The sequence below is a fragment of the Wickerhamomyces anomalus genome, assembly GCF_001661255.1.
Source record: "Wickerhamomyces anomalus NRRL Y-366-8 unplaced genomic scaffold WICANscaffold_7, whole genome shotgun sequence".
NCBI lineage: Eukaryota > Fungi > Ascomycota > Saccharomycetes > Phaffomycetales > Wickerhamomycetaceae > Hansenula > Hansenula anomala.
The window spans coordinates 453601-470348 of NW_017567116.1; the positions used below are offsets into that span (position 1 = coordinate 453601).

At 34.9% G+C, this 16748-nt stretch overlaps 5 protein-coding genes and 2 non-coding genes across 7 annotated transcripts; 4 read left to right on the top strand and 3 right to left on the bottom strand.

The window, feature by feature from the left end:
* Positions 1–3056: 3056 nt before the first annotated feature.
* Positions 3057–3554, bottom strand: WICANDRAFT_97646 (uncharacterized protein; the record flags this gene model as incomplete). The annotated part of the gene is made up of 2 exons (XM_019186603.1): positions 3057–3230; positions 3359–3554. A coding segment is annotated over one exon (174 nt), but the record flags the coding sequence as incomplete, so codon positions are not given.
* A 2053-nt stretch (positions 3555–5607) lies between these two features.
* SAT4 (serine/threonine protein kinase SAT4) lies at positions 5608–6783 on the top strand (the record flags this gene model as incomplete). The annotated part of the gene is made up of 1 exon (XM_019180741.1): positions 5608–6783. A coding segment is annotated over one exon (1176 nt), but the record flags the coding sequence as incomplete, so codon positions are not given.
* Positions 6784–7313: 530 nt separating this feature from the next.
* RVS161 (amphiphysin-like protein RVS161) lies at positions 7314–8295 on the top strand (the record flags this gene model as incomplete). The annotated part of the gene is made up of 3 exons (XM_019182448.1): positions 7314–7361; positions 7486–7553; positions 7617–8295. The coding sequence occupies 3 exons, from the start codon at positions 7314–7316 to the stop codon at positions 8293–8295; spliced, it is 795 nt and encodes a 264-aa protein (XP_019036356.1).
* A 222-nt stretch (positions 8296–8517) lies between these two features.
* On the top strand, positions 8518–12849 carry WICANDRAFT_102182 (uncharacterized protein). The gene has a single exon (XM_019180346.1). It carries the CDS (start codon positions 8771–8773, stop codon positions 12497–12499), a length of 3729 nt encoding a protein of 1242 aa, XP_019036357.1. The 5' UTR covers positions 8518–8770; the 3' UTR covers positions 12500–12849.
* Positions 12850–12864: 15 nt separating this feature from the next.
* WICANDRAFT_t138 lies at positions 12865–12936 on the bottom strand. The gene has a single exon. It is a non-coding gene; the product is annotated as a tRNA-Arg (tRNA).
* A 104-nt stretch (positions 12937–13040) lies between these two features.
* Positions 13041–13112, top strand: WICANDRAFT_t131. The gene has a single exon. It is a non-coding gene; the product is annotated as a tRNA-Arg (tRNA).
* A 351-nt stretch (positions 13113–13463) lies between these two features.
* On the bottom strand, positions 13464–13619 carry WICANDRAFT_86067 (uncharacterized protein; the record flags this gene model as incomplete). The annotated part of the gene is made up of 1 exon (XM_019185989.1): positions 13464–13619. The coding sequence occupies one exon, from the start codon at positions 13617–13619 to the stop codon at positions 13464–13466; it is 156 nt and encodes a 51-aa protein (XP_019036358.1).
* Between the last annotated feature and the right edge of the window lie 3129 nt (positions 13620–16748).

Consider the following 16748-nt stretch of genomic DNA (forward strand, 5'->3'; position numbering starts at 1 on the left):
GGAGCAGCAGATGAAGTGATAGTTGATGGTTGCATTGTTGAAATTATAGTTGTTTGATGATGAACTAAATTAATGATTAACAAGATTTACAAATGGACTTCGGGCTTATTTATACACAATTTCAACTTGAGGATACATTTTATTTGTTACAATGGGATCTTGGTTTTGGGGTTGATGATGGTATTGGTGGTGGTTTTGATTAAACTTTGGGATTTCCTAATCGGGATGACACAAAAGATCATGGTCAAATTTTAACGAATATAGCTGCAATGGATACTCAAATAAGAATCTAATATTACTATTTCAGGCAACATGGTTTAAGCTCCAGATCTTATTATGCTTGACTATGTCAGATTTGAAGAGGATGCGAGGGTTTGATTCAATGGCTAACCTCATTTTCAAAAGTATTCGTATATTGTCACCGACAATGTGAGCTAAGGTACAATATTGGTTCTGATCAAAGGGTTGATCGTGGCCAATTAGTTTGAATGCTTTGATAATTCATTAATAATTCCTTGAAACATATGATTTATGGCATACAACAATGATAATTCTGGTTTCTTTCCAACTGATTAGTCATCAGAACTAGAGTTAGATTTTTTCTGATGAGACGATGTGTGAAGACATCTTGACACTTTTAGCTGTTGAGATAGATAAAGCAGGATTGAGATTCTTTTAGACTACGCTCAAAGGTATAAACATCCAAAGATATAATAATATTAAAGATTAAATATAGGAAATGGTAAAGGTTTATTGATATGATTTGGCAGCAGAAGAAAGCTATAGCAACAGCAAAGTTGACATATCTTCAAAAATCAATACCATTCTCAGGAACAAATGAAACGAGCAAGAAGGAATTAAAAATAATTGGATAGTTCATTGAGCTTCAGCTTAAGCAATGGTACAAGTGAACCAGATAGCACCTGGACCAGTACCACCCCAGACAAATTGATCTTGGTTGTCAGTGTTTTCTTTTGGAGCAGCAGATGAAGTGATAGTTGATGGTTGCATTGTTGAAATTATAGTTGTTTGATGATGAACTAAATTAATGATTAACAAGATTTACAGATGGACTTCGGGCTTATTTATACACATTTCCAACTTGAGGATACATTTTATTTGCTACAATGAGATCTTGGGTTTGGGGTTATAGATCTTATTAGATCTTTTGGTGGTGGTTTCGGTTTGACTCTGTCATTTCCTAATCGGGTTGACACAAATGGTCGCACATGCAAAGTCGAAAATTTCACGAGAAAAACAGAAATTTACAGATCTTGAAACTATCTAGAAAGGGAAACCTCTATAATGTGAACCGATTGTTTTATTACTTTTGGGTAAGGTGGTAAATGGGTCTGGTTGAAAGATATGTTTTACAGATTGTGCCCCATTTGTTGTTAAGGATATTGCTGATTTAGTAAGCCAAGTCATGACCAGTAGCTGAATGATAGCTGTGTCTTTTACTGGTGTTTGATCATCGCTCTTGCTGTTGACTAGTGAAATTGCAGGAACAACTTCTATTCAGTCATTTGAACTCCCTATATCCCGAGCACTGCTTGATCTATTTGATTTATTTGAGGTGGTGATTAGATGATAGGATATGAATTATCTAATCATTCAATTTAATTTGTGAAATCATTGAAATCATCTTGAGACGTTATTAAATCCTACACGATTATAAGTTATTGATATCAATTATATTTGTGTTATTAAAAATTAAATATTAGTGATAATGGAATAAAGACAACAATTAGAACACCAGCAGGTCAACAACACCAACAAGAGATATTTATTGAAATGAGCTATTATGAATTGCAAAGCCACTAATAAACCACTTTGAGCTGAACATAAAGAACGGGAAATAGAAATAAAAGAGGGAAAATTTGTTGATGTTTGCTAATCATGACCAGTATAGTTGAATTAAGCAATGGTACAAGTGAACCAAATAGCACCTGGACCAGTACCACCCCAGACAAATTGATCTTGGTTGTCAGTGTTTTCTTTTGGAGCAGCAGATGAAGTAATAGTTGATGGTTGCATTGTTAAAATGATTGTTATTGTTTGATGATTTACAAGATAGAATTATTTTAGCTTTCCCTGAGAAAACTCGTTCCTTTTTATAATCATTTTCATTATGAGGTTTGAAAATACTGATAAATCTGTTTTCACTAATAAAAAAAGTTTGATTAGACGTTGAGTTTTGAGTGAAGTCTGTAATTTCCCGATTCGGATGACACAAAAGATTTTGTTGATTTGATGGAGTGAACAAAAAGTGCAGTGCTTTTGAAAAACCAAGAAATTTGATCAATTGGGACTTTAGGTTTACTGTTTTGGAAACAAGATCAAGACAATAGTTGTTTTGGTTGTTTCGAGTTCGTTTTAGTTTCAGCAAAATTTCTAAATCCTTCAAGTACAATAGAGATAATCAGATCTCATCTCATGAGCTCTTTGATCATTGAAATGCATGCACTCTACCACATTTGGAAGTGTTCAGACCCGATTTAGAGGTACGTGTAACTATGGTCAATCAATTGATGTTCATGATATGGTTACTATTGAAATATATTGCAACATGTTTCTTCTTGTTAATGAAAACCAATATCATAGAAGTCATTGTACAAGGGCCTTTTGTTAATATTATTGATAAGAGAATGATCACAGTTAACGTGAAGTTTCTGCAAATCATGTACAATGTAACTACGTCCAGTTAATTACTACGTACTTCATTATAACGTCGATATTTACAAACACGTCGACTGCTAGTGTAATACAGGATTTCGGCGTACAATATATGCGCAGACCTTGTTAGATGTTAGATGTTCAAAAGACGAATACAAATAATTAGTATATAAGCGTCCACTGTACTTACTATACCTATATTATGAAGAAGTCATGAGTAGTTAACAGAGTATATTTGCCCTCCGCTCTAGTTCGACTGGCGTATATAGGATTAAGCGACGTAACATAATAGATGAGCAGCTTCAAGACAATATCTTCATATCGTATATAAGTTATACCTTATACCTCATGGCTGGAACTTGGTAATTCACCATTTGTACTCATCGTTCGCATAGCTCTGTAAACTTGAATACTACTACGTAGAGCCCAAAATCTGGGGTAAGTGATGTACTAATTATAATTTGCCTGAGATCCTTACCGATCCGATCCGATATATCAGAACAGAGAACGTACAGATACAAAATACTTTTCGATATCCAGGCTAGCTGCAACTCTTCTCGTGTTGAGATTTCCCTAGAAATTGAGTCTCCACTGTCAAGCTATATACAGGCTAGCTAGTGCTCAAATGGATGGAGCTAATATTCAATTCACATCTTCTAAGATGATGCTCGAGGCCAAATTATAACCAATTATAATCAAATTGCAAGCTACCTTTCCTTTTCATTGTTTTAATATCCATGAGTTATGGCATTGGTGTTCACCTACGTTGGTTTGTCGTACGATTTGAAGTCCAAACAAAGTGTAGATCGATCATTAATTTACTAAATCGGGAGGTTAATGTTGATGTTTTCGATGAGCTTGTTCAAAGTTCAAACCCCTGCATCCTAGGCCGGCGCACTTGAAGGACCTTCTGTTTAGAGAGCGGCGAAGGAGGTTTCTCGAAGGACCAGACACAGTTTTACGCAGGTGTGAATTTTTGGTCCTAGTCAAATTCTGGCCGTGTAGGGCAAAAACTTGAACCAGAACAACTGGGACCGAATCAGAGTCTTCTTTTTAAAGGTCCAAATAGAATGGAAAATTTTTCATTGGTAATTACAATGTCTGACGTTATTCAATCTCAAGGGTAACGTTAGTAGTTTTGGTGAAATAAAAAAAGAGAGCAGGTGTTCTAGGTTTCTTGCCGACACCTGTTGATACATTTCTTTCAGGTTAGTTAATACACTGAACCGTGGACCGTGCTCAGTTCACCTCAGCCTTTTCAAGGCAATAAGAGGAAAAACACGAAGAACCAAGACTTTTACTCTGGGCCAAGAGGGCTCAGCCCAGAGTACTAGGATAAGACTGGGATTCTTTTATCGTAAAAGAAGTTAGAACAGTCAACTTTCAAGTAAGCATTATTAATTGTTTTACACGAATTCTAGTAGTAGATGGCAGTTCGCGACAGCCACGATGAAGGCAAAAAAGCGCAAAAGAAAGAAAAAAACAGTCTCATTCTCAAATATAATTTGGTCATGATTAATGAAGACTAAGAGTAGAGCATTAATTTGTGTTTAGTAATTTGCTTATTTTTTAGTGGCAATGTGCACTTCACATTGTAAAACTCCAAAAGTTCCATCTTCTGGAAGTCTTGAAGTCTTTCTAAGTTTCGCCCCCGTTTCACCGCAAGCAACGAGCCCAGCGGAATGTTCGCTAGGCAGAAAACGTGAATGTGCTGGGCAGGCCCTCTGTCTGGAGCTCCCCCTGGAAATTGTCCCGGTCCCTGCGTAATTTCCTTCCTCCAACAACAACTTGAATTTTTTTTTTGCCCACAGTCAATTTTCATTTAAGTAGCCGCCAAAATCAGCAAAAAAAAACGTAGCCAAAAATTTTTTAAAAGAATTTTAACGTAAAGAGAGAGATTTACTTTGAATTTAAAGCCTCGAAAGCTCTTCATATCCACTATCAGGTATTTACATCACCTCAAGATCAAAAGGGTCAACAAAGTCTCGCGCTTGCCGTGCTGATTAGTCTGTTTCCTCAAGTGGTTGTTATTCTGCCAATTTCAACCAAGAGATTTTACCTCATCAACAATAAACAACAAAGAACCACAGAGTTACAAGAGCAAAGCATACACATCGGCTCTTTGGTGATCAGTCAAGACAAGAAGCTGTTATAAGAGTTATCAACATTCATTAATAAGTCTAATTTGACCTCTGCTTCAACCGCTTCATTTTTGTTCATTGATTGCTGCTCTATTCACCATATTTCTAGCATTTTCATAGACTCCGATTGATAGAAAAGCTAGACACTAGTTTTAATCCACATTCACTACAACATAGATCATAATCATACACTATGGGTTCAACTGTTGATCATAGACCAAGAAAGTCAACTTTAAGTAAGATCGGTAAGATCTTTGGTGTCTCTGATAAACAAGACCAGGAAGTTCAATCTCCAATATCAGATTCATACCAAAATTCTAAAGAACATTATACTACCTCTTCATCATCATCTGCATCACATCCTCCTCCAAACAATTATACAACAAATCCAAGATCCGCTAGTTCAAGCTCGAATCCAAATTCAATCTCTTCATTGAATAGTTCAAGCTCATCGGTCAATCAAATGGTAGAATTTGAAAAGCCAAAAACTCCATCAAGAGCAGGTTCGAGAACCCCATCAAGAGCTCCTTCGAGAGCTTCAAGTATAAATCATAAACACCAAGCACCTTCCCATGCAGTGATAAATGAAGAACTATCGAACTTGAAATTGAACAAATCTTCCAAAAAAGCTTCCTCAAATCCTGCCCAAATATCTGAAACATCTGCATCTCCACCTCACAATCTCAAACCTCCAACTCCAACAGGTGCTGTTAATTCTTCAACATCACAAATCCCTACCCCAAACCTGTTGAGCAGATCTTCGTCAACTGCATCCACAAATCACTTAGGTAATGCTAATAATTCAAGTTCAGCAAATTTGAAAAACCTACCCAGATTTTTGGTTTATGAAGATGGTAGCCATGAACATCATTTAAGAAATGCCAAAAGACAAGAGAAATTGGGTAATATGTTGAAGAATCTATTAGGTGCTCAGAAATTAAGAGATGAAGCGGTTAGTGCGGTCCCTGAAATCTTATCAAATAATCCACCTTCATTATTTTCTGGGTTAGTTAATCAATTCTCTAATGTCAAACAACATGAAGAGAATTTCCCGTTTAGTGGAGCCACTAGAGTTCAAGGTGTTCAAGCTTCAGCTAATTCAACTTCCCATTCTAAAACTTTTGTTGAAAGATATGGTAGATGTCAAGAAGTTATAGGGAAAGGTACTTTTGGTGTCGTTAGAATTTCTCATAAAAAATTCAATAACAGTGAAAAGGAAACTTTATTTGCTGTTAAAGAGTTCAAGAGAAGACCAACTGAAACTGAACAAAAATACTCAAGAAGGCTAACGTCAGAATTCTGCATCTCTTCATCATTAAAACATGTTAATATCATCGAAACTTTAGATTTACTACAAGATGCTAAAGGTGATTATGTTGAAGTTATGGAATTTTGTTCAGGTGGTGATTTGTATACGTTGATTATTGCAGCTGGTAAATTGGAATACTTGGAAGCTGACTGTTTTTTCAAACAATTGATTAGAGGTGTTGTTTATATGCACGAAATGGGTGTTGCACATCGTGATTTGAAACCAGAAAATCTGTTATTAACAGAGAAGGGTATTTTGAAAATAACTGATTTTGGTAATGGTGAGTGTTTCAAAATGGCTTGGGAAAAAGATATTCATTTCAGTGGAGGTATTTGTGGTTCAAGTCCGTATATTGCACCAGAAGAATATACCACAAAAGAATTTGATCCAAGATCTGTTGATATTTGGGCTTGTGGTGTTATATATATGGCCATGAGAACTGGTCGTCAATTATGGAGAGTTGCTAAAGACGAGGATGAGTTTTACTTGAAATATTTGGAGGGCCGTAAATCCACTAAAGGTTATGAACCTATTGAACATTTGAAAAGAGCAAGATGCCGTAACGTTATTTATTCAATATTGGATCCTGTTCCAAGTAGAAGAATCAATGGGAAACAAATTTTAAATAGTGAATGGGGTAGAGAGATTAAATGTTGCATTTAAGACAACCATCCATTCATTTAATGACATTTTTTATCATTTTATTATCATATGTTTGCATTATCAAAGGGGATTTTAAAAAAGAAAGAAAGGATATCATCAGTATTATATTTTAACTAAAGAAAGAGAATTCTAAAGAAAGATACTGTACTATTATAATTTCTAAACTGTTGACTCAGCTTATTGTTTTAATTAGTCTTGTTTCATTTTTTTTTATCCATGTACTTCATCACCATTTCACGAATTTTACGATCAGTTATTATATTAGTTTGTTATTTATTAATGTTTATGTACTACTATTATTGCAAAGAGGACACTAGCTATATTTGAACTAGTGTAGTAAATTGTAGTGAATAGTGAAACCGATTTGAAACGGAAACTCCATCACAGAAGTGCGCGAACCGAGTTGTTCTTGGTTTGTGGAAGAGAGAAAAAGGATCATCAAAGTGAAATCGTATTTCTAATGACTTGGAAATATACAATTCAGTAAAAACAACATAGTGCAATAATATTCAATTCGGATCAAGATGAGTTGGAATGGGTTTAAGAAAGCCATCAATAGGGCTGGTCAACAGGTATGTTTTGTCTGGGTTTGTTTTGATTCCGTAAAGTGTTGATGAAGCTGGCTGAGTGAACATCAATAGGAGAATGGAATAAACGATAAGCTATACAGAATGGATATTAACTAGCAGATAATAGGCTTTTATCAAAAATACTGATAGAATGAGCGATAAAGATTATGACATTGAAGAACGTCGTTATAGAACGTGAGTTTGAAATATTGTTTTGCCTTCAATTCTGTGATGAGAATACTAACACACATCAAACAGCTTGGAAAAAGCCGGTAAAGATTTAGAGAAAGAGGCCAAAGGCTACCTTGATTCATTAAGAGCCATGACGCAATCACAAGTCCGTATTGCTGAAGTCATTTCTTCATTATATGATGATTCAAAATCTATGGGTGGTAGCTCAAATGTTGGTAACTATTATTTACAATGTGTCCAAGAATTTGATAGTGAAACTGTTAAACAATTAGATGGGCCATTCAGAGAAACAGTCTTGACACCAATATCTACATTTGCGCAATATTTTAGTGAAATTGATGATGCTATCAAGAAGAGAGCACATAAGAAGGTTGATTATGAAGGCGCAAAGGCAAAAGTGCGTAGATTAGTTGATAAACCAGCAAAAGACGCCTCAAAGTTACCAAGAGCAGAAAAGGAACTACAGTTGGCCAAAGAGGTTTTTGATCAATTGAACACACAATTAAAAGAAGAATTGCCACAATTGATTTCATTAAGAGTTCCATATTTCGATCCAAGTTTCGAAAGTTTGGTTAAGATTCAAATGAGATTCTGTACTGAAGGATATACAAGATTGGCCCAAATACAGAACTATTTGAATCAACAAGATAGAGATGATTATTCACAAGGTGTTCTTGATGATAAGATCAGTCAGTTATTAGTTGAGATGAGTCAACTTCAAATAGCATCATTGGGTCAAAAATGAGCCACATCAGTTAACAGTCACATCTTCCATTCCTTTCTATTTAGTCCTTAGTTTTCTTTATTTTGTTGTGTATAAATAAAATGCTTTTAATTATGAGTATTTTAACTGTAAGCCCTCGGTTAGTTCTCCACCAGTCGTTTTTTGTTTTTCGTGAAAAGGATTTTAGGAAAATCTTTAAAAAAACGACAAAGACGCTGCTTCCAAAACAAGCCGTGATACATCCAAGACAGTAGGGGGTTTCCAAAGACGCAGCCAGGAGTCAATTGATCATTGGAAGTCAGCCATTAGTAGGCGAGGAAAGAGTTGCCATTGAGAGAGACGTGAAGCCTACAATCCAGAAGAAGGCGTCTAATTTAACCGTTTGTTTTTCATTTGATTGGGTAGTAATAAGGTCATAATACTTATCAGCAGATGGAAAGCTAAACCCAACATCGAACTGCATAATCAACAAAGAATTTAATTTTTTTGAGAAACAATGTTTGAGTTCCTTTTGTTCCTACGGTCATTATTTCAAGTAATCTCGGATTACATTTACAATCACCATATCAGTAAACTAAGGAAATATTATGAAAAGTTGTCATTCAACATCACAAAGAACCAACGGGCTTTCATCATATGGCCTGTTTCAATTGCCTTCATACTCTCATACCCTGCTATATATTCACTATACACTTCACCTGACTCATTAGAGAATTCATACATCACAGATTTACAAAACATAGGGATCGGAATCCAATCCACAAGCTTCCAGGATCCTGAATCAATAGATTCAAATGCACTACTGCTGAAACAACTTTGGATTGCACCTAGTAACCTAAAGGCTTTCCAGAATGGGTACGATATTGATAGCGGTGCTTTAGATAAAGGATTTCTTGTTGATGCTTTAAAACTACAAACTGAGTTATTAGACGGTATCAACCAAAGTGAAGATTCATTTGCATTTGTCCATACACCGTTCCAGTACTGGGACAATGATTTAGAGAGGCTCAAGTCAGATAAGTTCCCATTGAGAGTTCTACAGAAAAATTCAGCAAAAACGAATTCTTCTGGTGTTAGTTTATCTCATAATGGGTTATTCTCGGGGATTGTTAAAATTAATGGTCTAATCAAATCTGCTCAAGCTATAAGGATTTTGATATTTTACAAGAGTGGGAAACAGAATAATCTGGATGCTGGTAAGATATGGGATTCAAACTTAAAATTAATAAAAGAAAGTAATACAAATTCAAAGTTTTTTTTATCTGAAGTTGGCCAAGATGATCATAATGTCAAAACATTTTTGTTAAAGTTGACAAAGATGAACTCAATAGATCATTTCATTTTAACAACTTCTTATGTTTTGATTGCTCTTTATTTTGTGATATCACTATCAAACTTAAGATCGGTGAGGTCTAGAATTGGGTTGTTATTTGCATTTATTGTTGAGCTAACCCTGGCAGTTTTGTCCTCTGCAACACTTACAACTTACTTTTTCCAAGGTGTTGACTTTTATCAAATTCCTTTACAATTCTTACCATTCGTTGTTGTCGTGGTTGGGATTGAGAACATGTTTAGACTGGTGACTCTTTTATCAGAGACACCAGGAGAATTGTCCATATCTTCAAGAATGTCAAAGGCACTATCGGGGTCTGGTATCACTTCAACTTTAATTGTTTTTTGTGATCTTGTTATATTGAGTCTCATTTATCCCATTGTTGTTCCAAATACAAAACAATTTTGTATCTTTGCTTCATTTGCTTTGATTATTGACCATATACTTCATCTCACCTATTTTGCTGCTGTGTTGAGTATTGATGTCCACCGCTTGGAGCTACATGATCTATTAAATAATGATTCTCATTTCAAAGTCACAGAAAAGAAGAGATGGTACTATTCATTATTTGATACCAAAAGGCGCACAAGTTTGGTGGATTCCTTGTCAGAGAACGAAGACCAGATTACAGTTTCCTCAGTTGCTAATAGCTTGAAGAACTTCATTTTAAAGATCAAGTTACCATTCTCAACAACAGTCACTGGTACCTTAGTCATGATCATGTTTTTAATTGGAACCAATATCAGATGGACAGACGATAGCTTAAAGTTACCTCTTGTTGGTAAACCAAAGCAAGATTTCGGCTTATCTACTTCACCACAAGAATTTTCCACTCATATTCAAACTTATACTGAGACTCAATATGATCTTGTTTGCTTTTTGGATAAGAAAAGTTTCAGTACTGAAATCTTCAAGCTCTTAGAGAATGTCAATCAGCAAGACTTTTCAAATGTTTTCATAGCTGTTTATAATCCAGTTGTTGCTTTGTATGGTGAAGGTGATAAGGTCAAAACAATGTCAGAAATTTCTTTCAATTTGAATACTACATACAAGTTTGATCTCTATTACATACTAGAGTTCCTAACCTCATTGGCTTTCATATTATCAATCGCGCTGGTGATTTTGAGATCGCTTGCTCCAGACTCTATTAATGATACTGGAGATGAATTAAAGAAGCAAGTCATTGAGGAAGATCATACATTTCAGTCAAAAGTTTTAAGTGGTGGCCATTTCCTTGATATTATAAAAATCACAACTTCACGTTCACCATTTATCGTTTCTGTTGGGCTGGACCATAAAGTCCTTGTTTGGTCTCCAGTGTCACAACCCATGCCAATTCCATCTCAACTACCTATTTCATCAAATATATGGCCAATCACACATGTTGTACTGAGTGATCATGGCAACTACATTTCAGTGTTTTCAAAGACTGGTGCTATTCAGTGCTACTCAAGATTGACAATGACCTGGGTTTGGAAGATAGAAATTGAAGAATTGAAAAACAATCAACCACTTGAGGCCTTCTTTAGACATAAAACTATTCCAGCTTTTTTACAAAGAAAAATGGCTGCAGATCTATTGCAGCAAGCCAGATCAACACCAAGCTCCAGACGAAACAGTATGAGGTCGATTGCATCTCCAAAATTGGGCCCAACAATGGCATTTGCTAATAATGCTGGTGTTAATAAAGATTTAGAGGAATTAGTAATTGTTTTGAAAAGCGGACAGGTTGCTGTGGTGTCATGTGAAGATGGTTCAATTAAAAAGGAGAAGTTGAGTGCCGCACCTTTGGTTTCAAGTGGTAAGTTGGTCACACCAAGAGTTAATGATAGATTGGTTTCGTGCACTGAAGATGGGAAACTTTTATTGTCCACTGCTGTTAACAACAAATGGAAAACTAGAATTGTTAGAGTTGACGAGGAGAAATTTAATAACCCAAATATTACTTTATCTGGATCACATACTCTACCATATATCAAAGAGGAAGAAACACCTGAGCAAAGTGCCAAACTGAACTTGGAGTTCAGAAAGTCTAGTATTGCTATTGTTCCTTTTGTGGGGTTTATTGTCAGAACTCATGGTTGTTGCGCTGAGATTATTGATGTCCAAACTGGAATTTTAATCAAAAGGTTTAAGATTCGTCAATTCAAGAAGAATACCCTAAGAGTATTTCATGACCAACCTACACATTGTCGATTCTGTGGTTCTGTATCAATTTCATCATTCACTGTTGTATACACTACAGAAAATAACAGTGTTGTGATGCACACTTTTAATGTTGACCATAGGGCAAAAACCAGTATTTGCCTTCGTGTGGAAAGAGATCCAAGAGAAATCAGATGTGTTGGGTTTAATTCTGTTACAGAACATCAACATGAGTTAGGTAATGCTGAAGGTTGGACAACCACAGACAAGAACCAAATTGTCGGAATAAGGCGGAAGACCGAAGAAGAGGTTAAAGAATCACTTAATGAAACTAGAACATCAACTTTAAGAAAGAGACGTGCTCAACATCATCAGCATCATAGCGACGAGAACGCTCCAAGACTACATGACTTATGGGAAGGTTGGGCTATGAGTGCCGATGGAAAAGTCGACTACTACGATATTCCAGATGTTGGTAATGCAGGCGGGTTGTTGGTTAATAGTATTGGTCAAATAAACAGGTTTGGTCACAAATCAATTGTCGTTGCATTTGGTAATATCATGCAGGTGTTATATTTGGGTAATGATGACTTGATCTACAATGATGAAGACAAAGGGGCAACTAATGAAATCAGTGGTCTGTCGTTTGTCAATAAAAGAAGAAAGAACCTGAAGAGAACCGATATGACTTCTACAAACTTTAGTGAGGTTGATGCTATTCCTGGGATTTCAGAATTAAGCTTATGATGGGAATTTGGCCTTCATAACGGTGAAGATGGCTCAACTGTGCATCATAACTAACGTCATTAATGATACTTAATAAACATATACTTTATATGATATCCCTTTATAGATCATACTTTCTATTAATTAACTACTTTTTTACGACGTCGTCTGCGAGCTCTCGGTGAATTATATTATCACTGGGCAATTACGCAAGTTGCATATACGTATAGTTATAAGACCATCCACTGCACGCGAGAATCTGCTTAGAACATCAACAGTGCTCGATTGTAACCACTGAAATCGAAAGAACCTTCAAAAAAAGACTCAGGCGCCATTTTGACATAGAAACATTACAAAAAAATGGTACGGGCAGCAAAAAAGAAATGCACTCACGCTGGGGGTCGAACCCAGAATCTTCTGATTAGAAGTCAGACGCGTTGCCATTACGCCACGCGAGCTTGTTCTTGTCAAAAAGATCTTGCCAAGCAACCCCTTATGCCTCCCGGCCGGGTAACTTTTGAATTTTACCCGTATATTTCGTAATCAAGATTCGAACATCAAAGCTCGCGTGGCGTAATGGCAACGCGTCTGACTTCTAATCAGAAGATTCTGGGTTCGACCCCCAGCGTGAGTGCATTTCTTTTTTGCTGCCCGTACCATTTTTTTGTTTTATTGGGCTTGCAATAGCTTAATTATATTGTTGGGAGAGCGACGTGGATTAAATTTTTGTTATTTTTACTAAAATAATTAATTTATTGCCCAGAAGCTTTCATCATATTAATTGACGTCAGATCCATGAGTGTTATATATATATTATAAGTTGGACGCGGACATAGAGACATGCTTAAATGATACTCACGCTAATAACAATATGCTGCACCATCATGTATTTACTATACTAATTGATCATATAATTGACTGTACCTTATGTTAAGAATATGATATGGGCTGTGAAGCACTGATCCCCATGGTTGCCGTATTAATTTCATATCTCGTCTAACGTCTCCTCTCTAGGTGTATTGGCCGAAGTTGACATCAATGTTTGAGATATTGAGTAGCAGAGATAAAACATTCGCTTGAAAATTACTGCGTATGCAACACAGTATAACCAATGACCTAAAAATTCACATTGGCTTTCCATATGGCCTCAAGAAAAATAATTGATCTTAAATTTGAGCTGACTTTGGCCAAATTATTGAACCCACACTTGAAATCATCTTGGGCTACCGTCAAGTTTTTGACGTTTCCGATACATATATAGCCTGTACTTATACTCACATGTAACAATTGGCATGGAAATATCACTAGCATGGTCTCACAAGCTTCATAGCAGCACCGAACTTCCACCAAAAGATGAACACAAGTATTGGTGAGGTTTGTATGATATCATGCAACCTACTTTCAATGGAAGCCATTGAAGTCACATTCTCATGCTCTTGTTTCATCAAAGTCTAGAGTAATGGAAGTGCATTATGATATGATCATCAAGAAGTTGAACGTGACTCAATTGGGTGAAAGCACTGGGTGTATCAAACGTTTCACTCAAGTATGAAATAGCTTTAAGTATAGTTTATGAGTGGATAATTAAATCATGACCTCAGTGAAATGGATACTTTGACCCCAAGGACCAGCAATGCAAATTTAGCCAGGAATAGTTTTGGGTAAATGTATGATAGCACTCTCAGTCGTTCATCCAACAACGTAAGAGTGGTTGGGAACAAACGTAGTTTGTACCAAATACAAAATCCTTAGACTGTTGGAACCTCTCATTGATCTTTGGTGATAGTAGACGAGATGTAGATTAAATCAAGCATCACTCACTCTTCTATAGTATTTGAGGTCTTCATGGAATATTCCATGCCACAACTCACAAATATTCAAGGGAATCACAGCGACAGCACTTCCAAAACTTAAGCTTATTAATTGGACCTCAATGTGATAACCAATCTCCATTGGTTGGGATAGGAAACTTGACAACCTTTGCCCCATTCAATACAACCTTCAAGTTTGGATAGCCATTTCCGAGTCGAAGAGCAATTCCAGTCACCAATCAATGACACCATAATCATCTAGCACGTATCAAAAAGGACACCAACATCGAACTTCAGTTCCCATAAGCCATTCAATTCGTTTTTAAAAAAATTAGAAATATGAAGAAAGTGTGCTTCTATGAGAATTCTTGAAAGAAAAATACGCGAAATCACCTTGATAAGGAAAGTTCCTCTTTTGAGGGTTGATTATATAAGCGTACACATGCACAACCTAGCAAAAAGGTCACTTTTCAATGATGTTAGGTTTTAAGATGATATTAGGCTAAATGCCTTGGTTACATAATTAGTTGATAAGCATTTGTTATGTTGGATGAAATCATGTCGTTAATCGTTGTGGAACTACGAATTATGTTATTTGATGTCATAGCATGGCTATGAGTATCTGGTAAATGTTGTTTGCTGAAAGATTATAAATATGGGTTCTATCCTTATGATAGTTCATTATAGATGTGTTTAGTTAAAAAGGAGTTGTTTAGTCTAGTTAACTGTACAATTAGTTTATTGGTTAATCATATTACTTCAGTGTGATCATGATCTATAATGGTTACGTTACAATTGGTATTCTGGCATACTTTGGTTATTGAACAAGAGAAGGAAAGCTAAAAGTTGGTAGCGCCTCTAGGACATTCACATCAGGTTGAGTCCAAATCAAATTAGTCATTCATCAAGTTTTTGTTTCATTTTTAATTTAGCTGTTGTTTTCAAAGATGTCAAGTTTATAGGTTTGTCAATTGTGCTGAAGTGGCTAGCTATTCAATCTCCTTGCCAATATACTGAAGTTTGGTTATTGGTTAAATTGATCCCCAGTTATTTTTATTTTCATTTGCTGTTATTTTTGTTGCTCAAATTGTTGTCTATTTGCCACTTTGTTGTTTTGTTAAGAGATTTGTTATTGTTATTTTCAATGCTTCTGAATCAAAATACATTTTCATTATTGAATTATTATTATTATTATTGGATTATTGTTATTCCATTTATTATTATGAGCCAGAGTTAAGAAAGTCCACAAAGTGTTGGCGCTCTAAGGCAAATCAATCATATCATTATAAGACAAATGAAGTCTATTATTAAATCAATCAAATCAAGTATTATGAAATGTTTTGAAGCTATCATTATTATTATTAATTGTTGAATCAATTTTATACAAATATCTCGTTGTTATATCAAATCAATCAAATATTAAATTGAAAAGAAATATTGAATTATTGAAATGAAAAGTGAGCATTATAATTAGAAGTTGAATCTATTATTATTATCATTATTGAAAATGTTATGAGCATACAAGTTTTGTGCTATTGAGTTAGTTACTGGTTACTTGTTAATTATGAAAACTGAATAATTATTATTAGTTGAATTATACTGAGAGATCCAAATATTTTGTTGAATCGTCATTAGACATTATTTGAAATTATTATTATTCTTCACAGAATGCTGAAGAGGTTATTTTATTAAATCTACTGTGAGATGAATTAAATTTATTGAGCATACATTGTTCATTGTTGAACCATTCTTACCTCATCATAGGAAGATGTTATTTTAAATTAAATTAAATCTATTGAACTTATATTGTTCATTGTTGAATTAATCTTACCCAACCATAGGAAGATATTATTTTATTGGAATTTTGTTGAACGTTATTACTGAATTATTATTGTTTTGGAAAGTTATTATTATGTTGATGTTTTTCATATACCATTATGGCTCAGGTTAGGATTATTAAGTCACTGAAAGCTACATTATTATCACAATTACATTATTACTATTGGTATTACATCATGACCAAGTTAGATTATCATATCTCTTGAAAGTCAATCAATTATCATTACACTTTGTTATCATATCCATTCAATTAGTTCATCAAATTATATTCCATTTATTTTTAAAAATTAGACCATGTTATTAGATTATTATATCATTGAAGGTCGTTCTATTTTGGTACAGCTTTGTTTATTATTTTTATCATATTCAATATGTTATTTTAAATGTTGGTTACTTTGTCTATTTTTGGTATTTGGTTTTATTTTATTATCTTTGGCACAAGTTGGTTCTTATTTCAAGTCAATACTACTATTACAATATATTATTATTGCTAAGAAGGTCTTCACATATACTACTCAATCAATTTAAAGCAAAAAGGAACCTGCCAAGGTCAGCAAATCAACCATAATTTGTTATTATTTAGCCCCTGAAAAGGCTTGCCAAGGTCACAAACCCAAAAA